Source organism: Pinus tabuliformis, chromosome 6 (genome assembly GCF_031772625.1).
Source record: "Pinus tabuliformis cultivar Carrire ecotype Pingquan chromosome 6, CPIR1, whole genome shotgun sequence".
Lineage (NCBI taxonomy): Eukaryota > Viridiplantae > Streptophyta > Pinopsida > Pinales > Pinaceae > Pinus > Pinus tabuliformis.
Window position 1 is genome coordinate 1,936,857,603 of NC_142292.1, and position 26,404 is coordinate 1,936,884,006.

A 26,404-nucleotide genomic window follows, 5' to 3' on the forward strand; every position below is an offset into this window, starting at 1 on the left:
AGACCAAACAACATCTTGCGAAGCCATATGGCCTCACAACTAGCCAAACTAGCAGCCATATACTCTGCCTCAGCTGAGCTCAATGCAACTGACTGTTGTTTCCGACTGATCCACGACACAACTGTCGAACCCAATGCAAAACAACACCCGGAAGTACTCTTCCTACCTGAAGCACAACCTGACCAATCTGAATCCGTGTACCCTGCCAGACTCACTCCATCACCCTGTCTATAGTCCAGACCAAAATCCACAGTCCCCTACAAGTAACAAAGAATGTGTTTTGCAGCTACCCCGTGCACTCTCCTGGGCTCACACATGAACTGACTCATAGTGTCAATGACAAAACATATATCTGGTCGAGTGTTGACCAAATACATCAAACAACCAATCAATTGTCTGTATAGAGTAGGATCCACCAACTCGGAATCAGAAGCATGAAGCTTCTTCCGGTTAGTGATCATAGGTGTAGACATGGGTTTGTAGTCCTCCATGTGAAATCTGCTAAGAATATCCACAATGTACATCCCTTGTCCCAAGAAGAAATGCCCCTCCTCCTGCCACACCTCCAATCCCAGAAAATAATGCATCAAGCCGATATCCTTCATCTCAAACTCTGAAGTAAGATCTCTCTTGCAGCCCTCAATGAGTCTCTCTGCACCAGTAATGATCAAGTCATCAACATACAACACCAGAATGAGAGGCTCCCCACCTCACTCTTTGTGAAACCCAACTGGTGCAAGTATGTATCAATCCTCAAGTACCAAGCTCTAGGAGCTTGCTTCAGGCCATAGAGTGCCTTTTTCAATCTGCATACATGGGACTCCTTCCCATGCACCTCAAAGCCCTGCGGCTACTCAATATAAACCTCTTCCTGAATGAATCCATTGAGAAATGCGGTCTTCACATCCATCTGGTGGATCTTCGAACCCATCTCTGTTACAATCGATATAATGGAGCGAATAGATGTATACCGAGCTACAGGAGCGAAGGTCTCCTCATATTCAACTCCCTTTACCTATGAGAACCCTCTCGCCACAAATCGAGCCTTGAACTTCTCGATGCTGCCAACTGTAGCATGCTTTATCTTGTAGATCCATCTGGAAGTAACAATTGATTTACCTTCAGGCCTCGGCACTACCTCCCAAACATCATTCTTCATATAGAAGAATACTCCTGCATCATGGCCTCTCTCCAAACCTGTTGGTTGGCTACCTCCTCATAACTAGAAGGCTCGGAGTCAACAATGCTTGTTACCAATGCCATGTAACTACAGAATCACTCAAGAGGTTTACTCTCTCTAACTTGTCTCTTTGGCCCAGCAACTGATGTGGCTCCGCGCAAGGTATCTTGAAGCCACTTGGGCTTCCTCTTCCCTGAGCATACTTCTCCCACTGGAGTGAAAGAATCCTCATCATCATCAGAAGCCTGAACTCCCAAAGGCATGTCAACTGACCTCATGCCTGAACCTATGCCTATAGATGCTGAAGTACTGTGCGAATTGTCCATTAGTGACTACCCTGTGAACTGCTCTACGGACTACCCTGCATGCTACCCGAAGAACCACCCACCTGACTCTGAGAGCCACTGCTCACTGATGGCCCTGACACTGTAATCGACGTACCTCCTGATCCCTAACCACTGGATCCCTGTGACTAACTCAGCTGCTCCTAAGGGTCTGGTGACTCTGGATACTCTAACTCTCATGACCTCCTAAAAGCTCTCTCCTCCTCGAATTTCACATCCCGCCTGACAACCACTTTCCTCTGCGCAGGAATATAAATCCAATAAGCTTCTGAGGTCTCGCTATAACCCACAAAGATGCCCTTGTCTGCAGTGGGCTCTAGCTTGGTCCTGTTCTCCTTGGGGACATAGGAATATGTAAGGCACCCAAAGATACGAAAGTGCCCAACATTAGGCTTCTTCCTAAAAAAAGCCTCCTCCAGAGTCACGTTCCCCAAGGCACAATGTGGACTCCCGTTCTACAAGTACACAACATTGTTGCAGGCCTTTGCCCACAAAAATAAAGGTAACCCCTGATCATGAAGCATGGCTTTGGCAGCCCCTGCAATGGATCTGTTCTTCCTCTCTGCAACCCCATTTTGTTGGGGGTAGTAAAGAACCGTGAACTCCCTCCTAATGCATGTCTCAACACAAAAATCAACAAACTCACCAAGGGTATACTCCCCTCCATTGTCCGACTTGAGGACCTTGATCTTCCTACCTGTCTAGATCTCCACAAGAGCTTTGAACACTTGAAACCACTTGAAGACCTCACTCTTGGTCTTCAAGAAATAAATCCAGGTCTTCCTGGAGTGGTCATCAATGAATAAAACATAGTACTCATAGCCACGCAATGATACATGAGACATCCGACCACTCACATCGGTATGTATCAAGACAAGGATCCCAGTCGCTCTGCTGTCACTGCTGGGAAAAGGGGATCTGGCAAACTTCCCCATAGCACATCCTCTGCATACATCAAGGTGGTCAGAACTAAAATCTGGCACACCAATAGTGATCTCTCGCAATGTACTCAAGGCCCCATGATACATGTGCCTCATCTTGCGGTGCCAAATCTCACACAACTCTGAACTGCTAGATCTGATGTCGTTCCTATCTCGGGCGCTGCTACTCAATGCCATCAGGGGCTGGAATGAAAACTTGTACACCTTGGCATGGCGCACACCAATCTTTCTAGCTGAAGAAGCTGGAGTTCCCCCAGGATATATAAGCACCTGCCCTCTCCTGAACAACACATCATACCCTCTATCCTCAAGTGCTGAGACGGATATCAAGTTCTTCTTCATTCCAGGCACATATAGAACATCTGACACTTTCAAGGGAGGTTTGGGCCCCCTATCAAATGTCAATGTCCCCACACCCACTGCTCTAACAATGCTGTCATCACCAAGTACTACCTCCATATCAGTATCACCCTCTAAAAGCTCCGTGAAGTACTCTCTAACTCCTGTCATGTGGCGGGAAGCGCCACTGTCAACATACCAAATGCTAGAAGATGCTCTACTAGTAGTGGGGAATGCACACTCCCTCTGAACCTGTATGGCAGGTGATCTTGCACTAGTGGCCTCACAAGCTATGAACCCAAACTCGCGATCAAATCTCTCTGAGAAGCTCTCTATCTTTGCAGAAGCCACCATGGGCTTGTCTTTCCTTTTCTTGTTCTTCTTTTCCGGACACACAACAGCATAGTGTCCCAACTTTTGACAATTTCAGCATTTGACTTTGGAATATTCCTTCTCCTTGTTCTGTTGCTTGCCTTTACCTTTGTTTTTGCCTCCACTGTTGAAAGCCTTCTTCTTTGCTCTACCCTTCTTGCCTCTTGCTAACAATGCCACGTTGTCGTCCTCCTCCACCTGTTTGGCTGCTCCAAGATGGTTCTTTCTAATCTCATTCTGAATGCAATCATCGCACAACCTCTCTCAATCGGGAAGGTTTTCCCGTATAACAATGCCATCCACAAAATTCTCTCAAGTCTTGGGAAGACCATTCAAAGCAATTCTCACCAACTCAGTGGGTGCAATGATCTCACCTACGGTTGCCAACTCATCTCTCACTGAAGTGATCTTTGTGAGGTATGTTGTAGCATTGTCATTCTTAGCCATTTTAATGGCCTTCAGTTTCTCCTTTAGGACCACTTTTTTGTTTTCATTTGAGCTCTGGTAAAGATAGGTCAAGGTTGTCCACATCTCATGTGCATAAGTCTTTCCTCTCATATGAGGAATGACATGGTCTTTGATTCCTTCCAGAATCAATCTTTTTGCCTCAGCATTCTTTTTGTTAAACTCTGCCAACTGTACAAGGTCAGCAGATACTACTACTAGGTTCTATGTGGTATTTACCATAATGCCCCAGACTTCTGCTTCCTCAAAGATGCTCTGGATTCTCTCCTTCCATGCATTGTAGTTGTTCTGCCCATCCAACTTGTCTTCAACTCTCAAACCCAAAGACATGTTTCACTGTCCTACCAAATTGAAATTTTCGAATCTGTAGTAAAGATTTATGTTTTCTGTGTAAAAATCAGCTTGCTGTAATTTTCACTTTGCTGTCCCAAACTGCACTTTTCAACCAACCAAGCTCTGATACCATGAAGAAATTTCAACCCCCACTCCGGTTATCAGTTTTCCTTATCACTTCATGCATTTAGTTTTAAATCCAAGCATGATAAAAATTCTCAAATCTGGAAATGATAATATTTTTCTAAAAACACAAATTTAGAGATTTCACAACTGCTGAAATTGTAGAAATAAAACACAACAAAATTATGACAGCGACACACAGAAAATAACACAGTGATTTTTAGTCAATGTGACCCTGGAAAAACCCCCTACAACTCTTGGAGAAAACCAGTTTGAAAGCTCTTCTTTATTTCTGAAAATGATTTTACAGAGAAACTGAAATACACAGTAAAAATTCCAGCAACCACAAATTACAACTTATCTCGATTTTCATGCTTGAACTCCACCTCGAAAATCGTGCCAATCAGCGTATAGCCAAAACAAAAAAATTTACAGCGATAAAACAGCATTAAATCCTGTACAGCCAGCCTTGAAAAATGTGCCTAGAACTTGTTGTCCCTCTTCCTCAATTTTTGTGTCTTTCTCCTGTAGTACAGTTTTTTCTTGGGATGCGTGCCAATAAATGTTGCTGCCCAAATTTGCTGAAATGTCTTCTTGCTGCTCTCCTTCACTTCCTCACTGCTCAGAAATTTTCTCCTTGCTCCCTCTTCTCTTTCTCTCAAATGCTCATGAAAGAATGAATTGATCTTTTCCTCTTCTCTTCTCCTTTTATTCTCGAAATGACCTTTTGGGTTACCCTAAAAACTAATGGCTGAAATCCATTTAAATCTAGGGATAAGAATAAATGTGCATTTAATTCTCACTTTCTATTTTTTAACTCACCCACTTAAATAAAGACTCACTTAGCGTTTTATTTTCATAATCACTTTTTCACTTTCTAATTCTTCATTCACTTTAATAAAGTCATCTTTAAAGTAGAATGTAACTTTACCACTTATAAAGTCACTTTTAAATTACAATGTAACTTTACCACTTATAAAGTCACTTTTAAATTAAATTGACTTTACCACTTATAAAGTCATTTTAGGAGAAAAGTAAAAAATAAATTTGGACACCTTTTCCTAGGCCAAAAATCAAAGTCTTAGGAAACCACTTGTCCTCTTGTACCCAAATTTTAACATTATATGCTCATTGTCCTTTGATATTGTTTTATCTTATTGGAGCATCTGTTTCAAAACTACAAGTATAAGTTTCATTTATCTTGCAAGTCTTTCTATCACTTATATCTCAATTTTGTACTTGATCTCTTGAACTAACACTTGTCTTGCAGCATTGTCTATCTTGCAACTTAAACATTGTTTTCTCATTGTGCAAGTATTGTATCTTTATTTGAGCACTTTTTAAAGGGCATTGGTCTCTCACCTTTTATCTTATTGGATGTCATATTGGTTTAATCGAATCTATCCCATTAATATTCATACTTGCTAATAAATCTTTAATTCAAGTTAGCATCCCCACCCAGTGCAATTGGCAGGGCCTGACTGTAATGGAAGCTTGGTCCACTTGGTGGAATTCTGCAACCCTGACCAAGGCTAGAAACCTACCTCTCCTCATCTGCGAGGCAATCTGGATAGCCCATAATAGATACATCTTTTAGGACACCACTCCTCATTGGCCCTCCATCACTGCTCGCTTACTCGCAGACTATCACACCATCCCTGATGATGAGGAAAATCCTACCCCCCAACACATTGTCCCTGGAAACATCAATCACACTTAACCATGGGCTTATTTCGATGGTTCAGCACATGAAGATAGGTGCGGGGGCGGAGCCATCCTATATCTGTCTGAATTCCACCACTTCCAAATCCAAATGGGCCTGCGGTGGGGCACAAACAACTTTGCAGAACTGACTTCTACTAAATATCTCATTCAATTTGTTTTTGAAATACAATGCAAGAATCTTCAAATTTTTGGGGACTCAAAAACTATATGCAACTGGATAAACAAATATTCTAACTGCTCTGCTTATACTCTAAGACCTATATTGGACAAGACTCATAGGCTCATCACATTTTTTTATTCTTTTGCATGTCGTCATATCTACAGGAAATGCAACACATCTACCAATATGTTATCCAAGGAAGCTGCGATCTGGCCTCTTGGCACATGGCTGATCCAGGAGCAGAGGGATTGTGCACACTATTAGTTCTACCAGCGACCATATACAGATATTATAGTCTAATGGCTCAACAGGAGGCTGATTTTTGCTTATGTTAATATTATGCAATTTTCTTTAAAATTATCAGATGTATACAAATGACAGTCATACTTACTCTTTGTGTAAATGTTTTTGATAGACATTGATATGAACAACACTGAAGGCAATGCCTCCCTGCGTGGAGTGCACTGTGTTATTTTGATTATTTTCTCACTTGATAGGCACTTAGTCTCACATACAGCGTATGCGTTTCGCATCTACAATATGTAATTTTCCTTTACTAATGAAAATTACGATTTTTCCAAAGGGAAAAAAAATATTTAATTCAAGTTATATTGAATGATAATTGTCTTGTCCTTTATCTCTTAGGCTTGTTGTCTTTAACAAGTTTCTCTTCAATAATCATCTTTAGGGACCACCCCCATAGCTTAGCTAGGAGAAAGCTTAAACGGAGAGAGTTGGGAATAGGTGATAGTCTTTTCATTGAGTGTTGCACCTTGAAGACCACACCTTGCAGGTTTGAAGACTTTTCCGGCCATAAGTCCATAAAGCCCAATCACCAACACTGGGAATTATGTTGGAATCATGATTATCGTTACACCAAAACCCACAGATTTAGTAAGCAGATGTATTGCCAAAGTTAACGGATCCACGAGAGGCGATTGAGCACATGTCACGAAACACAAGGGGAGCGTCGGTTTATTCAATGCCCAACAATCTCCCCCCAATGCCAGTTAAGTGTGGTTTGAACTCAAGACCATTGGTTCTGATACCACTTGTTGGAATCACAATTGACGTTACACCAAAACCCACAGGTTTAGTAAACGAACACATCGTTAGAGTTAATAGATCCATGAGAGGTGGTTAAACAAATGTCGCGAAACACAAGGGGAGTGCTTGTTTATTCAATGTCCAACAAAGCATGCACCAACATTCAGAAGCAAGGAACACTCCAAGGTAGATGATTTTACTTTTGGGGGCAAATAGCTGAACTCAATGCTCCAAAAGGCACGATGGCTAGCCTTAAAGGTCTGTTGGCTTCTTACACCAATTATTTTCTTTTTCTTGGCTTAATTGTCCAAAATTTAGTAATTTTTGGCATTTCTCCATCTTGGAAAGGAAAATTTCATCCATCACCAACATCAAGGCTCAATCATGATTTGCCAAGATCATAGCAATTTATATTGTACTTCATCTCAATACCAAAATATATTACATCTTCATACCAAAACTCTACGTATATGGTACTTAATTTCAATGTCAAATATCTTATGTCTTCATACCAAAAATCATAACTTGAACTTTGCATCATACCAAAACTCTAAATACTATTAGAATCAAAATTTATTCAATGTACAACAAAGCATGCACCAACATTTAGAAGCAAGGAACACTCCAAGGTAGATGATTTTACTTTTGAGGGCAAATAGCTCAACTCAATGCTCCAAAAGGCACGATGGCTAGCCTTAAAGGCCTGTTGGCTTCTTACGCCAATTATTTTCTTTTTCTTGGCTTAATTGTCCAAAATTTAGTAATTTTTGGCATTTCTCCATCTTGGAAAGGAAAATTTCATCCATCACCAGCATCAAGGCTCAATCATGATTTGCTAAGATCATTGCAATTTACATTGTACTTCATGAATACCAAAATATATTACATCTTCATACCAAAACTCTACGTATATGGTACTTAATTTCAATGTCAAATATCTTACGTCCTCATACCAAAAATCATAACTTGAACTTTGCATCATACCAAAACTCTAAATACTATTAGAATCAAAATTTATTCAATGTCCACCAAAGCATGCACCAACATTCAGAAGCAAGGAACACTCCAAGGTAGATGATTTTACTTTTGCGGGCAAATAGCTGAACTCAATGCTCCAAAAGGCACGATGGCTAGCCTTAAAGGCCTGTTGGCTTTTTACGCCAATTATTTTCTTTTTCTTGGCTTAATTGTCCAAAATTTAGTAATTTTTGGCATTTCTCCATCTTGGAAAGGAAAATTTCATCCATCACCAGCATCAAGGCTCAATCATGATTTGCCAAGATCATTGCAATTTACTTTGCACTTCATCTCAATACCAAAATATATTACATCTTCATACCAAAACTCTACGTATATGGTACTTAATTTCAATGTCAAATATCTTACGTCCTCATACCAAAAATCATAACTTGAACTTTGCATCATACCAAAACTCTAAATACTATTAGAATCAAAATTTATTCAATGTCCAACAAAGCATGCACCAACATTCAGAAGCAAGGAACACTCCAAGGTAGATGATTTTACTTTTGGGGCCAAATAGCTGAATTCAATGCTCCGAAAGGCACGATGGCTAGCCTTAAAGGTTTGTTGGCTTCTTACGCCAATTATTTTCATTTTCTTGGCTTAATTGTCTAAAATTTAGTAATTTTTTGCATTTCTCCATCTTGGAAAGGAAAATTTCATCCATCACCAGCATCAAGGCTCAATCATGATTTGCCAAGATCATTGCAATTTACATTGTACTTCATCTCAATACCAAAATATATTACATCTTCATACCAAAACTCAACGTATATGGTACTTAATTTCAATGTCAAATATCTTACGTCTTCATACCAAAAATCATAACTTGAACTTTGCATCATACCAAAACTCTAAATACTATTACAATCAAAATTTGAAATTTGCACCAATATCTCCAACCAAGCAATGGCTCAAGCACATAATTCAATAATAGTTGTGTAGAAGTGAGAAAGAGCAAGTGTAAAAGTGCAATTTAAAAACATTATATTCAAATCTCGACCAAGTAAATATCAAGTCTTATTAACACACAGATAAAGGGCTATAGAAACACTAACAGAGATATTTCAGTGTCATGCACAGTACACAATTTCTAAATTACAAGTGAATGATAATAAAACAAACATTCTAGAATCTCAAATTTATAAAGAAACAGAATTAACATATTTTCCCAATACAAGTGGGATGTGTTCAACAAGTAAAATAGTCCAGACATGGAATCACTCAATATACTGTGCATAAACAAATAACTCGATGGTAACTATTTCATGTGATGTTATTAGTTTAAACTATATATATGGCAATATAGATGTCCTTATGTTGGAGCAAAACATATTGTAATTTTTGTTCTTTGTAATTTTTTTCTTAGTTTATATTTTGCTAAACAATATTGCTGACATGCCTATAAGACAATAATGAATACCGAGTATAAGTAAAAATAAGTACAACAAAGCCAACACCTGCCACTGGGATAGTGTTCCACGCAGTATGATGGCTATATATATGCCTATGGATCACCAGGCAAAAGAGAGAATATGAAACTGTATTGTCTATGCTGTAGTAACGCATGATTGTCCATTACTAATAAGATAACGACACATACTCAATAGGATTTTAGCTTCTCCAAGTAACCACATATCATGGCCCTTTCCAACTCAACAATAATGAATAATGAGAAATGAAAAAATGGGGGGGGGGGGGGGGGGGGGGGGGGAGGTAACATTTTACTACAATGGTTCTCTGGGAAGTTTCTGAGTCCACTCAACTCAAGAGCATTATAATATCATGGAGCAAACTTTTTCCTTTGCTTCAAGAGTGCTGGAATGTTGACATTGCTGGCCTTGTCTGGAGGATTTGCATAAGTCAGCAATTTGAGGTAACAGAACCAAATAGGATTCAAATGCCTATCCCTGCTAAGTTTCTTTTGTAGAGGAACGTTGGGTTTCAATTTTGACAGCCCTCCTTAATTTCAAGCTGATGCCCTTCTCTAACACAGCTACTTTAATTCCACTTCATATTGCTGATATCGTTGGAAGTTCAACAATCTTTTCAACAATAGACATATCTTGTGGAATAACTGAAGCAAAAACTGTATATTTTCTATCCCATTCATCATGATTTGCAAGACTGATGAAGAAAACAGGCCCACCATCAATCCAAGCTACCGAACCTCTCTTGATACTTGGACAAGCTTCCTTAGGAACCTCTACAAAATCTGCACCTCGAGTTTCAAGTGTGCCTTGCAACAAGGCATACGGTAGACCAGGTGGACTCTGGATTACCCAAGAAAGACAACATATCATAAAATGTCTTAAAAAGATGAGACAATACTGAGCCAGTATTTTCAGGATAATAACAACACTGAACTGTTATTGTCAACACTCAGCACAATATAACGTAATACTTGAACCTGATAGATGAAAAGGACAACTAATTCACGATAATAAATAACGATGCAAGGTATAAGATGTATGACTAAATTTATTTTCTGGTATCAGAAGAAGAAAGTACAAAAGGATGGGGCAACATATCATAAAATGTCTTACAAAGATGGAGATAATACTAAGCCAGTATTGTCAGGGACAATAACAACACTGAGCTAGTATTGTCAGTATGCAGCACAACATAACATAATACTTGAACCTGATAGATAAAAATGAACAACTAATTCACGATAATAAATAATGAAGTAACTTGTAAGGTATAAGATGTATGACTAAATTTCTTTTCTGGTACCAGAAGAAGAAAGTACAAAAGAATGCGGTGTGTGCAATGTAAATCCAGACAACTTAAAATCTTCAATGTACAACAGAGGAAAAAAAACAAAAAACACAAAAAAAAAATCAGCATAATCCTGTTGTTAGATTGCTGTAACTCTCTTTGTCCCATGGTGTAGCTCTTTGTTCCATCAAGTAATTTATGATGCATTTCTTGAGAAAAAAATACATACAGAAAAGTTAGCAATGCAAGTAAGAGGAGTATACTATTTATTATTTAATAGAAGAAAACAATACACGATATTTTTTGTAGGAATATTTCCACAGTTAATAACTTGATGTAGATGAAGATTTCTGGTAAACTATGTGTCGTCATTGGAATGCCCGATGTTTTGGGTGAACACTTCACCATCTTCAGGGACATTAAGCTTTCCTGATGATTGTGAAGAATGCTAGACTGATTTAAATAAAGGATCAAGAAACTAGTAGTTAGGGGCAAGAATGATGAGACCCTTGATTAAAAAATAAATAATAGAAATTATTTGAAATTGAAAACCGAGTCAAATTGGAATATAATCATAATAATAACAATAATAAATATAATATTAAAAATTCAAATGATAACAGTCAAAAAAATGTTATTTAATTTTGCTAATTAAGAATTGATAACAAATAATAATAATAAAATGTTATTTAATTTTGCTAAGTTGCACGAATCACCAAAACGTTTCAAAGTTTCCGAAACGGGTACGTTTAGAAACGTCACCTCCCAAAAATGGAAACGTCGGCCGAAACGTTGGCTGAAGCGCAATATATATATCTATATATATATATATATATATATAAGTGAATAACACATTATCTTGCAAGAAAAAAGGTAATAAGACCCATAGATGACAATTTAGAAGGAAAACCAAGTCTATATTAACTCTCATAGATGATTACATAATAGTCAAGTTTCGGCCGAGTTTCGGAGTTTCGGGTATGGGTACGTCCCGAAATGTCAGGTTCATAGAAGTTTCGTGCAACATAGAATATAATATTAAAAATTCAAATGATAACAGTTAAGAATTGGGCATAATAAGTTAAATATATATTAACTAAGAATTGATAGGAATAATATAAACTATTGATGGAAGATTATTATTATTATGGTCAAAGCTGAATTAAATTAAAAGAATAAATAGATTAGATTAATCAAATAGATAGAAGAAAATATTTCAATATATAAATTCATTTAGACGTATGAAAAGAACGGGTATAATAATTCAAATATATATATATATATATATTACATCAATTGAATGAAAATATAAAATGAATTGAATGAAATTATTAGGTATAATAAAGGGATGAGATTAGCATGAAATTGATTATAACGGAGTAAAATTATTAGACAATTTCGAAATGGTGATGAGAAATGGACAAACTAGAATTAAAGAGGATGAATGTGAATTAATTTATACTTAAGAATTAGACAAGAGCTATGTAGGTTAAAAGGAAGAACGATGACCAAGGCTGATGAGTAAAATTGGACTTAAAGAATACCATATAGAAATTAAAGGTAAATGAAGAAATAGATGAATAGGAGGGTTGAGAAGACAGAAAGAAAAGGAATGGGAAGGGGAGGAAGAGAAGAAGAAAAGGAATAGGGTGGGGCTTAAGATGGGTTAGATTTATTATTAGAGGGAACGGAGTTAGAGGTTAAGAAATGGATGGTGGGCTTCCGAGAATGGCTTAACTAGTACCCCATCTTCTTGATTAAAGTTCTTAGGATGTTTTTCAATCTCTAGGGCTTCTCTAATGACACGGTTGGAGTGGAAGGGGGCAGAGGCTAGGATTTTGGTTTTATCAAAGCAAATGAGGTGCTTGGTATTATGGGAGTGTTCCGCGATGATGGATGTAGCAGTGTGATTATGGTAGGTGTCAGCCATATGCTCTTCGAGTCGAGCTTTGAAGGATCTTCCATTTTTCCCTATGTAAGACTTTCCAAAGGAGTGAGGGATTTCATAGACTCTGGGACCTAGCATAGGGTCATTCCTATCCTTGGCCGATCTGAAGAGCTAGATAAGGGATTTTTGGGGCTTGAAAAAGGTCTTGATGTTCTTTTTGGAAAGGATTTTGGATAAATGATCAGTAACCCCTTGAATGTAGGGAAGGGTTACTTCGGTTAGAGGAAGGTTATTGGAAAGGCTTTTAGGTTGGGGGTGGAGGACGGAATGAAAGGCCTTGTTAATTTGGGATGAGGTGTAACCATTGGATTTGAGAGCTTTGGTGAGATGAGCTTTTTCATTGGGAAAGGAATGGGAGGAGGAGATCTGAATGGCTCTAGTGACAAGGGTTTAAGCACTACAGAATTTTGAGCGAGATCATGGTGAGAGTTGGCATGAAGGTACCTATTAGTGTGAGTCTTTTTCCAATAGACTTGGTGAGTAAGGGAGCCATCACGAATATGAGAGACAATGACATCAAGAAAGGGGAGGGAATGGCTTGCTTCAAGCTCCGTAGTGAATTGGATGCGAGGGTAATGTTATTGAGATGGGAAAGAAAGGCTTGGAGAGCAGGTAAACCATGGGATCAAATAACAAAGGTATCATCAACGAACCGCTTCCAAAATTTAGGTTTTAAGTGGTAGGTCTCAAGGGCTATGGTTTCAAAATGTTCCATAAAAATGTCAGCCACAACAGGGAGCATCAAATAGCTCGTGTGCTCAGCCTAGCTCAAGTTCTATTCTTAGCTCAATTTTTAAAGACTGTTCGATATCATATAATAGTTTAAATTTTAAACATCTCTCTAATATGTTTAATGATAATTCGTTTATATTCAATTCTAATTCTAAATGTACTTTTAATCCTAATTCAAAATCCCTTTCTAATTCTAATTTGAATTCTACTTCTTGTAATACTACGGTTGATTCTAGTTTAAATAAATTTAAAAATAAATCTTATGTCTCCAATGTCGTTCTTAATCATAACTCAATATACATTTCTAATTCTAATTTCAAATCTATTCCCCTTGATTCGATGGTTGGTTATAATTCAAATTTTAAAAACAATTCTAATGACAATTATGTCAACATTACAAATAATTCTAATAACACATGCATATTTTAATTTCAAGAATCTAATCCTGATTCTGAATCTAGCATTTATTATTATTCTAATCTCAATAAATCTAATCCTAATTCTAAATCTAATAATATTTCTATTCAAAGTATAAAATCCAATCCTAGTCCTTCAAATTCAATTTCTAATTCCAATTCTATTCCCCTTAATTCTCTTCCTAATTCCAAATTAATCTAATCTATTTACAAGGTAAATAAGGCACAGGAATTGTGATCTCTACTATCCTTATACATTTATGCTTGAATTTATAAAGTGTAATTGCTTAATTATATATTGAAAGTGCTAAAAGAAGATCTACATCATTAGAGATAAATATCAGTCTTTCAAAAATTAGTGCTTGTATATATTGCACTTGAAAAATCAACATTGTATCAGAACTTTGGTGAAGGAAAGAACATTGAGCTCACTCTTGAAGAAGCTTTGGTAAAAGATCACTCTTGAAGAGTCTTACATCTATAATTTGATTGTTTGTCTATATCCATGGATTCCTTTAAAGTTAGAGAACAAGCTATACAGAGCTACAAATTTCAGGGCTTGGAAGACAAGGATTGACTTCATCCTCACAAAGAATATTGTCTTGGATATTGTGAAAGGCAAAGTTACTAAATTGTCAGATGGCGAAAGGAAAGCTAAATATGAGAAGCAAGATATCGCAGCCAGAAGTATTATTGTAGATTCCATTAGAGATCATTTGATTTCATCTGTCATAAATCTTGACACTTCAAAGAAGATGTATGATGCCCTAGTTGGATTATACACCATCAACAACATAGTTCACGCAATGAGTTTGAAGAATGAGCTTTGTGATGTTAAAGTGTCAAGAAATGATACTATAGCCTCATATTTCATGAGGATCTCTTTTTGATAAAGAATTTGTGATTACAACAATTAACAGTTTGCCTAATCCATGGGATTTATTTGCATCTAGTATCTGTGGCAAGGAGATTCCAATTTTTGAAGAACTATGGATCTCATGTACTCAAGAAGAATCTAGACTCGTATCAAAAGGAAAGGTTCAAAGATCTGAAGAAGCTGACTCTCAAGTATTTGCAGCACGTTCCAAGAAGGTTGGAGGAAGAAAGAAGTTTGGCTTCCAAACAAGAAATGAAGGCAGAAGACTTGAAGGTAGAAGACTTTCTCCTGAAGGGTAGAAAGATATGTCGAAGATTCAATGTCATCGTTGTCATAAATATGGTCATTTTAAAAACCAATGTCCTAAAGAATCGATTGATAGGAAGAGAAAGGGAAAGTAGCATGCTACCACAACAGACATTGATGAACATCCAAAGAAACCCAAGAACGAAGATTCGGGTGACAAAGATTTCTCCTATTTTTCTACTCTTACAAGTTTTGTTGCAGATAGCGATGATCCACAAGCTAGTAGATACTGGTACCTCAAGACACATGACAAGGGATCATGAAAATCTCACAAGTATAATGGAAAAGAGATTATCTCAAAAGGCAGAGCTTGGAGATAACAACTATTATGCAGTCAAAGGCATTGAGAAAACATCCATTGAGCTAGAATCAGGTGAAAACATCCATCTTAGCAACATATTATATGTACCAGGTTTTAAAAAGAATTTGGTTTATATTTCATGTTTGGAACATAAGGAGATACAATAGCATTTGTTGATGGAAAAGTCCTTGTATGGCCAAAGGGCTAAAGTATAGACTCTACAAGAGAAATTAGAACTCGTGAAGGAAGGATTTATCGACTTTTGAAACAACCAACTCAAGCATTAGTGCATAATGATATTAATCCATGTGAATTATGGCATTCAAGATATGATCACCTCACTATAGAGTTGTCAGCTTTAAATCTGATGCTTTTAGGTGTTCCAGAATTACAAATGGAGCATGAAGGAGTATGTAAAGGTTGTGTGCTTGGGAAGAATGTCAAGAATCTTTTTCTAATCAATGAAAGTAGGTCCAAGCAAATCTTGGATCTAGTTCATTATGATGTATGCAGTCCGTAGACCACTTCGCATCAACTACCCTATAATAGTGTACATTTTCGCAAGCAGATTCCATCATGCTCGGGCAATGAAGATTATCCAGATTTCATCATCATCTTCAGTGATATTTTTGTAAAAATTGTCAACCCATTTTGCAAGTTTATAATGTAAATGATCCTAGTAAGACCATCTATGTATGTAACAACCTAGGTAATCCTACCTTTTTGGTGACGATTTCTATCCTATGAGGTTTTTTGTCTCACTGATTCATGTGTGTTTCTAAACACGGATGATCAGCAGAGTTTTTCCCTCCAACCTCACCCCAAAGCTAGGGTGGATTTTGTTGTCAAGATTTTAGGTAAGTCCTAGTGTTCTAGTCGAGTCTTCTGTAAAGTAATTTGGGAGTAATTTAAGCTAATTGGCTAAATTGCTTTATTACAAATTACTTGGTCTACTAGATCATATTTGAGTCGCAAAATTGGGTAAATGATTGAGGGTCTATAACGAACGAGTGTTCCCCCTTCATGTATTAAATTGTAATATCTTGATGTAAAAAATATTTTAGTGCATGGTCCCTCATATTTAGACACCATGGCTAAATTATTTGAGGGTTGGAAAAATTATTAATCCCCTCATGAGTCAATTAATTAAATTTTCTGGCAAAAATAAATTAAAATTATAAGCCAGAAATTTAATTAATTTTAAGTCCTAGGAAAAATTAATTCTCCAAATTAAAAAATTTGTGGGTTCTAGAAGAATTAATTTTTGGAGGTCCTCGACCAAGGGAATATTGAAAATTTCAAGAGATTTTGGACCCTTGGGCCTTGGTAGTTAAGTCAAAATCAATTTTTTTGAGGAAATCAACTCAAACTAATTCATTTTGAGTTGATTAAATTTCAATTAAATGAAAACAATCAAATTTCCTTAAAAAATAAAATAATTTCAACGGAGGAGATTAAAAGATAATTAAATCTTTTTTAACGGTCAAGACTACATTGACGAGGATCAAGCCAACTAGTCGTTGGAGAATTATAATCAATGAATGAATTGAATTGATTTGCAATGAGCAGTAAATCTCAATAAATAATACAATTGTATTTACAGAAACAGCAAGTTTCTACTAAGAATATAGAAACAGCAATTTTGTAACAAGAAACTGCTAATTACAATCATAGATGAGCATTAAACACTAAAATAGCATTATTTTAATACCCTCCCTTAATTCTCAATCTATTTACAACACCTATAGACCCTCTGAATTTTACAAACTTATCAGGACCAAGAGGCTTGGTGAAGATGTCTACTGGTTGCTCCGTTGTGGGAAGATACAGCAACTGAATGGATCCGTCTTCAACAAGCTATCGAATGTAGTGACAATGAGTTTCCACATGCTTTCTTCGTTCATGGAAGATTGGATTCTTGGCGAGTTTGAGCACTCCTTGATTATCACAGAACAAGGGAGTAGGACCTGCCTGGGAAACATGCATATCCGCAAGCATACGTCGAAGCCAAACTGCCTCGCAAGATGCCTTAACTGCTCCCCGATACTCTGCTTCTGTCGAGGAGAGAGCCATTGCCTGCTGCTTCTTACTAGCCCATGTGACAGCGCCAGATCCCAGACTAAACACATACCTAGCTGTAGATTTACGGTCATCAACCGAACCAGCCCAATTTGAATCTGTGTAACCACTGAGTGTAGGATCTGAACTCTGAGTGTACAGAAGTCCATAATCAGGAGTGCCTCTTACATAACGCAGCACACGCTTTGTTGCTATCCAATGATCAGCCTTAGGAGCTAACATGAAGCGTGAAATGTAGCTCACTGCAAAACTGATATCAGGTCGAGTGGCAGTAAGGTAGATGAGGCTGCCCACTAACTGCCTGAATAAAGTTTCATCCGCAAGTGGTAAGGATGACTGAGCCGAGAGTTTGAGCCCTGGTTCCATAGGAGTCGTGGTAGATTTGCAATCCTGCATTCTGAACCTGTCCACAAGATTTCTGGCATACTTGGACTGAGAGAGAAAGATGTTGTTCTCAGTCTGCCAGACTTCCACCCCTAAACAGTAATGAAGAAGTCCCAAATCTGTCATATCAAAAGTGCTGCACAAATCCTGTTTGATCCCATGGATCAAATGTGCGGAACTGCCAGTAATGATAAGATCATCCACATAGACAACCACAAACAGAATATCATCACCAATATGTTTGATATACAAGTTTTCATCAGATGGACTCCGCTGAAAACCATGATCTGTTAAGTACTTATCAATTTTCATGTACCAAGCCCGAGGGGCTTGTTTCAAATCATAGAGTGCTTTGACTAATCTACAAACTTTTTGTTCTTGACCAGCAACCTTAAATCTTGGAGGTTGCGTCATGTAGACTTCTTCCTGTAAGTCGCCATTCAGAAAAGCACTCTTTACATCCATCTGGTGGACTTTCCAACTGAACTGAGCTGCTAAGGCAAGGACAAGCCGTATGGTACTCATCGTGGTTTTAGGAGCAAAGGTCTCCTCATAGTCTATGCCTTCCTTCTGTGAGAATCCTTGAGCAACAAGGCGAGCCTTATACTTGTCGAGGGTCTCATCAGCTTTGTATTTCACTTTATACACCCATTTGCAGCTAATGGGCTTCTTCCCTGTAGGAAGATTAGAAAGGGTCCAAGTGTGATCCTTTTGAAGACTCTGGAATTCTGCTTCCATAGCCTGTTCCCACTCAAGTATACCCTTAGCCTCTGAATAGGTTTGAGGCTCAAAAACACTGTGTAAGTTAGCCATAAGAGCAAAATTTACTGTAGCCTGTTGTTTGCTCTTATTTCGAGAAGTTCGACCTTCAAGGAGCTCATTATCCCGGAGATCACCAATAGTTTTAGCCCACCATTTAGGCCGAAGAGTAGAAGAACCAATATTAGGAGTGGGTAGAGGAGGCTCAGGAACAACAGGAGCAGTAAGAGGAGGATTATTTTCCGGAGGAAGCTTAGGTAGTGCATCATCAAATACCGATGTTGCATCATCCCTCCCATCAGGTGGACCTAACGAAAGAAGAACATTGTGAGGCTGATCCTCAGAACACTGCTCAGAAGGAGGAGACTGAAAGAATCCTCTGTCTTCATCAAACACTACGTCCCTACTGAAGCTAAGACTACCAGTGTCTATATCTATCAGCCTATAGGCCTTGTGGTGATCACTATACCCTATCATCATGAATTTCTGGCTTTTGGAATCCAACTTAGAGGGCTTAGCAACTAGAATCCAAACATATGCAACCGAGTCAAACACTTTGAGGTGACTGATCTGAGGCTTACGGCCAAACCAAACCTCTTCTGGAGTCATCCCCTTAACAGCCTGAGTAGGTGATCGGTTAAGAAGATAGACAACAGTAAACACTGCTTCAACCCAAAATTTGTTCAGAACACTCTTGTGTTGTAACATGGAACGAGCCATTTCAACAATCGTACGGTTGCGACGTTCGACAACACTGTTCTATTGAAGAGTGTAGGGTGTAGTTAACTGGCGTTTGATGCCATGGGTATCACAGAAGTTGGAGAAAGCAGAAGAACAAAATGCGCCCTCCCCCCCCCTTTTATCTGTCCTAAGAGTTAGGATATTACAGCCAGACTCTTTTTCAACTAAGGACTTAAACTTCTGAAAGATACTAAATACATCAGATTTATGTTTTAGAAAGTACACCCACATCTTTCTACTGAAATCATCTACAATAAGTAAAAAATATTTGCAACCAATAACTGAAGATGTATTCACAGGACCACAAATATCAGCATGAATTAACTGGAGTACCTTAGATGCGCGCCAAGATTCTCCATCCTTGAATGAAGCTTGATGTTGCTTGCCAGCTTGAGAGGCGCCGCACACTCCCAACTGCTGAGTCTAAATATCAGGTAACCCTGACACAAGTCCCTCCCAAGAGAGCAAAGAGAGATACTGAATGTTTAGATGCCCATATCGCTGATGCCATAGAGTGCTGATGGGAGAAACACAAGCTGCTAGAGCCACTTCTGGAGAATCACCAATGTCAAGAAGCCTGTATAGACCATGATCCTCTAGGCCAACAGCAACCGTAAGACAAGTCTCCCTGTCAATAATGGAGCACTTGTGCGTACTGAACACTACATCAAGCTGAGGATAGTTCCTCATAATCTGGCTGACAGACAACAAATTAATTTCCATACCAGGAACATAGTACACATTCAAGAAGATAAGTGTGCGCCCACCAGACTGGATCTGAACTGCACCTCTACCAACCACTGTGTACTCTTCACCTCCGACGAATACAACGAAATCACTGAAAGGTGAGAAGTCAATAAACCAGTCGCGCCTGTGAGAAAAATGATGTGATGCACCAGAGTCAACTTACCAGGCAGAAGACAGGGCATGATCTGAGGACCTCTTAGCCATAAAGGCGTAAAAGGTAGATTCCTTATGATTCCTTGTGATGACCACCATATCTTCTTCCTCCATGGTCCGACCAATGGCTTCGAGCTGATCTCGAATGTCTTTAATCTTGTTAAGATGTTCCTGTAAAGACATATGTTCATCCATCATGATGGAGAACAATTGATTCTTTAGAAAGAAAGCTCTGCTCTTGTTGGATGTCTCATGCAGTTCCTTCAAATGTTGCCAGATTTCGGTAGTTGTCTTGCCGGAAGGAATCTGTGGTAACTGATCATCAGTCATAGAGAGTTACAGAGAGTTTGAGAAGCATAACAGCTTCTCGATTTCGATCATCAAATTTATATTGATCGGCACCAACTATACCAGGACAGAGTTCTTTGCCCAAAACGCGCTGGTCAAGACGCCTATATTCAAAAATGGTCAACATTCTCTGTTTCCAGATGTTATAATTGGTGCCATTAAAGCATTGACTGCCTTCCAACATCAAATTGGTTAGCAATGCCATCTTGGTCGAAAAACGAGCCACCAACAAAAACAATCCGTCAATTGACAGAGATTCTGACTGAATACGCCTTTCTCGATCAAAAAACGGCATCCATGATTCACCAACCAGACCCTTTCTTTCACAAAACCCCAACTGACGTAGAAATCCTCAACTGACGTTTAAGTGACAAGAATGCCAATACGTGGATAGAATGAGGGATTTGCTTCAGTATCGAGCCCTAAGCAAGCAATAATGGGGGGATTCGATCTCCTGATCTGTCGACAGCGACGATGACTGAGACGACAAAAATATAGTCTCACGCTAGAGAGGAGTCGTGTTAGACACACTGGAAGGAAACGTGCTATGCGAGTGGCACAATAATTTCGACAAAGAGATTAACGAAACTGGACGTACAGGATAAGAAAACTCGTAACAAAAATCCCTTTGAATTATCAGCAGCATAGAAAAGCCCAGGCCTGCAAAAACTCTTGGGCAAGGTTGAATACGTTGAAAAAAATATCGGGATCCTCGCCTGCCCCGTGGATTGAATCCGTGACCAGTCCCTCCACTTGAAGCAGGTTTTGGGGTTGAAGTGGCACTGTCAGTGTTCAGATGCAGCGTCTCTCCGAATCACACATTCAACCAAGCACCCGTGTCTTCAGCTTCACAAAAATGACCACGCTTTGTGATGAGCCGCAGCACCCCCATCTCGATTAGTTGTGCCCTATCTCCAAAGTGCAAGCACTGCTACCTCTTCTCCTACGACTCCGAGTCGGATTGCTGCAAAGCCCCGGCATCGATTAATGGAGGTCCTGTGTTCAAATACGGCCCATATTCGAAACTCCAAAAAATCAATGCTTTCCCGAAATAATTTGTCGCATAAGTCTCGAAATGTAGACCTAGATTTCGGGGGTGAGACAGCAATAGAGTGAGATAGCGATTAAACACGCTCATCACATGACCGAACACCAATCACTCACATTCATCCTAAACCCTTGCAGCAAAAGATGGACGAACAACGAACACCTCTGGTATGAAAACCCTCCAAAAAAAATTGTGGCTCAAAAATTGTGAATTACAAAAAAAATTCAGACTCCTAAAGAGAAATTTCGAAATGAAGCACAGAATTTTTCAAACAATGAAAAATTATTTTGAAAAAATACCCAAGCTCTGATACCATAATCAATGAATGAATTGAATTCATTTATAATGAGCAGTAAAGCTCAATAAATAATACAACTGTATTTACAAAAACAGCAAGTTTCTACTAAGAAAGTAGAAACAGCAAGTTTCTACTAAGAATATAGAAACAGCAAGTTTCTAACAAGAAACTACTAATTACAATCATAGATGAACATTAAACATTTAAATAGCATTATTCTAATAAATTAATCTATAAATTTGAATCGTGTACTAGCTCTTGAAGCTCTTGTAAACTTTTTTGGAATAATACAACACAAAGTCTTTGGGGTTTTACTTGATGGCAGTGTTCCTCTCTGGTATTTTATGGTAACTTGTATTTAAAGTTTTGTTGATCTTATTTATAAGTTGTTGGTTAATAGCTCTTGTAGATCAATCTATTGCACAGGTATCTTGCTTAGGTTGTTGGGTTTTAAGATAGCATTAAGATTTTTAATTGATTAATAGGTATCACTAATCTTTAAAGATTTAGTAGCTATTTTATACCTCTATTGATTAAACGGCTTATTTTATAAGTGTGCAGAAATCATTTGATTCAGAAATTTTGGGCGTTTGGGGAAGTTCTTGGTTGAACCAACCGACTCCCGAAACTTAAGATCTAGAGAGCCTTCCGGATTAAAATTCCTAGATTATCTAACGAATTATATCTTGCAGGGGTGTCCTGGGCTAGTACCTAAAACTTAAAAAATTATTTATCTTCAAAATATTGTGCTAAATTGTTAAATTTGACTAGAAAGAGTCTCAAATCTACAAATCTGGGAGCGGAGTTGGACTCATACTCCTCAGATCTGATAGATCTGTAATATAAGTGTATAGATTTGAAAAATTAAATCTTTATTTTTTTTTGTTTTCTAGCTTAGGATTTGGGTTTAATTTCAAATTTTTTGTATATGTATTGGGTTTTGGGTTTTTGTTTTTCGCTTGTGTAGGCGCAGTTCAAAAGTTATACAAGGAGATTTTTCAATATATGAAACAGATCTAGGCCCTGGAGGGCAAGATCTTGTCTCAGAATCAATTTTTTTGCAGGGAAGAGTTTCAATCAAAATCATCAAATTAAAAAAAATTCAAATCTAGTTCTTCTTCATAAAAAAAATTCTAGGCAGAAAAAAAATTTCAAATTTTTTAGAGGGTTTGATTTTCGAATAAATTTTTGGGACTTAGCCCTCTGCAAACCCTCTTCCAATCTTTGCATTTTTTTCTCGCTGCTTCCCTCAACTCACAACTCCCTTTCCTCTACAAAATCCAAGTTCCTCTTGTATTAATAACGAAACAAAGAAACTCTTACAACCTGGCCTTGGTGTTGTGCAAGTTCCTCCCAGGGTCCATCAAGGGTTTTCCTCTACTTTGACAAAGCTCACCCTCTCCCAAGTAGAATCAAGTGAAGACAATCTCTCCTCACAAAGGCTCTAATGGAAGACCTAAATCCTGCAGCATTTACCCAAAGAAAATGTATAGCTCCAACCTCCTCTCCTTCTGGCCCAATGCCTTTATTTATAGTGCTGTAAAGAGGTTATTCAGGTCCACTATCAATGGGATCATCCCCCTCTATTGGTGGGATAGCTCCCTTATTGATGGGATTAGTTCCCCCTTAATAGAGATACATGAACCAACTGGAGGCGCATCCATTTCATCAAACCGACCTCTAGAATGTTCTAGAAGTAACCACAAGTAACTTTTTCAAGATAAAACTCACGCATTTTGCCTTTTACAGAGGGACGCACCTGTCCCTTAACATACAGAGCGTCCATGGACGCAGATTTTGTGAACATGGTCAGCGTCCCCGCAGGTAAGGCTAGAGAGAACCTGCGACCCCAGAGATAAACATAGTTTTTACAAGACTTTCTCTCTTCTTTGAGTTTGAGATGGATAACAGAGGCATGAGACTTGCCTAAGAGGGTAGCATGACTGTTGATTTGAGCCATACTAACTGTAAGTAGTCAAGGTGACATTTTTTAGTGTAACACCTCTCTCTGCCAACTCACAGTTCCTCACTCCTCTACGTCAGTTCCTTTTCTGCCTGTGCCCTACCCTTCTCCCTCACACACCCATCTCCCTTATCTATCCTCGCTTTCCTCCACGGCTCCTTCAAACGCGTTCCTCCATCTGTGTCCCTCTTTCCTTGTTGTCCCTCGCTGCTCCTCGCTCCTCGACCTGCAAACCTGTCATCCCTTATTCTCTCTCCTCCCGGCCTGCTCTTTCTTCCTTAACACGCCTTTCCCATCTGTGTTTCTACAATTTCTCCCTCACTATCTGTCCCTCCTTCAACCAGCGTTCCCCCTGCTCCATCCCTCTTCCGACCTGCATACCTTGTTCCCCGTCCATCAACTTGCATCCAAAGCCTCCCAACATATCATTCAGTTTAGTTTTTTTTGGTAAGCTTTGGTCCTTTTAAAAAGAATTAAACTTAAAAAAATTCGTAAAGAATTACCTTAACACCTTCATTTAAATTTCATTTCGATTTTTGGTTTTTCCCTTTAAAATTAAAATTTTCATAGACTTTCAACTTAAATTTATTATATTTTAAGTGGCCTTTGGCCCATTTAAAAATATATATATATTTAATTTTAAATATTTTCCACATCAAAAAAATTATTTGGGCCCTTTTAAAAAAGATTTTAATTTTCACAAAACACTATTACATTAATTTGCCAAAGTATGACATAAATTTTTAAAATCTAAGTTCTTTTTGAGTTTATGTGATAAGGGTTTTGGGACCCACATCTTTAAAATTTCATGGGGTAAAAATTTAAAGAACTCCTGTAGTCAAGGCAACATAGAACAATAACAAAACAAAACAAAAAAATCTCTAAGTTTGACTATAGGAGAAAAAATATAATATTTTGGGTTTGGGTTATTTAAGAAAATCATTTTAACTCCAGAGTTTCTTGAAGAAGTATTTATTTGATTAGCATTGAAATTTCATGGTTTTCCCTCGTAATTAATTTTTGAATTAAGCCTTTTGCATGCTTCAACTAATTTTCATGATCGTTGGCATTGGATTTTAAATATTTTAGTGCTTGATATCTATTGAGATTGCTCATTGTTTAATTAACTCTAAGTGTGAGTTTATTTACTTGAATTATTGGATATTTCTTGTATATTTAATTTGAGAACTTTCAAGTAATTGTGATCATTATTTCTATTGGATACTCTCTCGTGGAGCTGTGGTAAACTATATATCTTCTAGTTCTTAAAATTGAGTATTTTGAGCATCTATTTAATTGTGATTTTTCATTAAAGTACTTAGCATCTAACTTAGAATAATTTGTAATCTATGTGCTTTGAGTCTTTAACTTTTCGTTTCACTAAAGCATCTTCTAATCATCTCGTGCACTTGCATATTAAGTTAGTCTTGCATAGTTAAAATTTACTTCCAAGCATAAGCTTGGTCGATAGAAAGATAGGTTCCCATCCATCTTTGCTTGAGAAGCTTGTTTCTCTTAGTACTTAAAACGGTGACCTTGCAGTGGTCAGAGCCACAGTCTTTGCAGCGCCAGAGGCATTGGGTATGTTAGATTTTCAGGAGAGGTATTGTTAATCACACCTTAGTGTGTTTTACCTTATCTTCTCTTTGCCACTTACTACAGAATCATGCTCAATATAGAAAGGAACGAAGGGTTAAAAAATAGATAGGCATTCAATTAAAATTGACCAAGACCCTACATTTCACATTAGTTTTAGGAACTGCATGTCACATAGGTTAGTTATTCATCCAAGTAGCATTTATCCATCTAGTACTTGTCCTAAATTTACTCAACAAGATAGTTGATAATCGTCTAAATTTAATCTAATCCTTTAAAATCTTTCTTAATCTAAAACGAGTATATGGTCACTTAATTGTGTCTCCGGGATTAGTTGGTTCCCAACTAGTCCTTCTTCCATCTATTTCCATAGGGTCTACCCCCTTAGTCTGTTGTTGGGAGACAAACTTAAACGGAGATATTGGGGATCAAGGTGACAACCCCCGATCTGAGTTGTTGTCACAGTGCCTAGACATTTTGTGCGACAACATTTTCTAGCGTCATTGCCAAGGATATGTTATTCTCGACACTTCAACGACATTTCCTCATTATATTTTCATTCTTCTCATTTCTCATCTTTTCATTTATCCCGCCAACACCACATTTTTTTTGCATCGTTGTCGGTGACCAATTTATTGGACCTTGGCTTTACGACATTCCTTTCATTCATTTTCATATTCTTGTCTTTCATCTCGGGTGTCTAAGTTAGATTTATGTCCAGGTGGCAACTCCACTTATTCCATTTTCTACAAAAGTGTGTATTAGGAGAAATCCAAGTAGCTTGGTTAATCCTACTCTGGATCCTGAAAAGGTTCTCATAGTCCGATTACACAAGCTCTCTTCTCATACACTTCTTGACAATCTCGGACAAGAAGCTCTCTCTGATATCCATTCGCTCTTCCTTGACGATCTCCAGCAAGATATCATGGATATCT

The 26,404-nt window shown here is 38.0% G+C and overlaps 1 protein-coding gene across 1 annotated transcript in view; it reads right to left on the reverse strand.

The window, feature by feature from the left end:
* Positions 1–9,457: 9,457 nt before the first annotated feature.
* LOC149266946 (uncharacterized) overlaps positions 9,458–26,404 on the reverse strand; it is a 213,785-nt gene continuing 196,838 nt past the window's right edge. Inside the window, exon 5 of the mRNA XM_089431260.1 lies at positions 9,458–10,325. Within this exon, the coding sequence (XP_089287386.1) occupies positions 10,065–10,325 (261 nt within the window). The 3' untranslated portion in view covers positions 9,458–10,064. The remainder of the gene's footprint in view (positions 10,326–26,404) is intronic.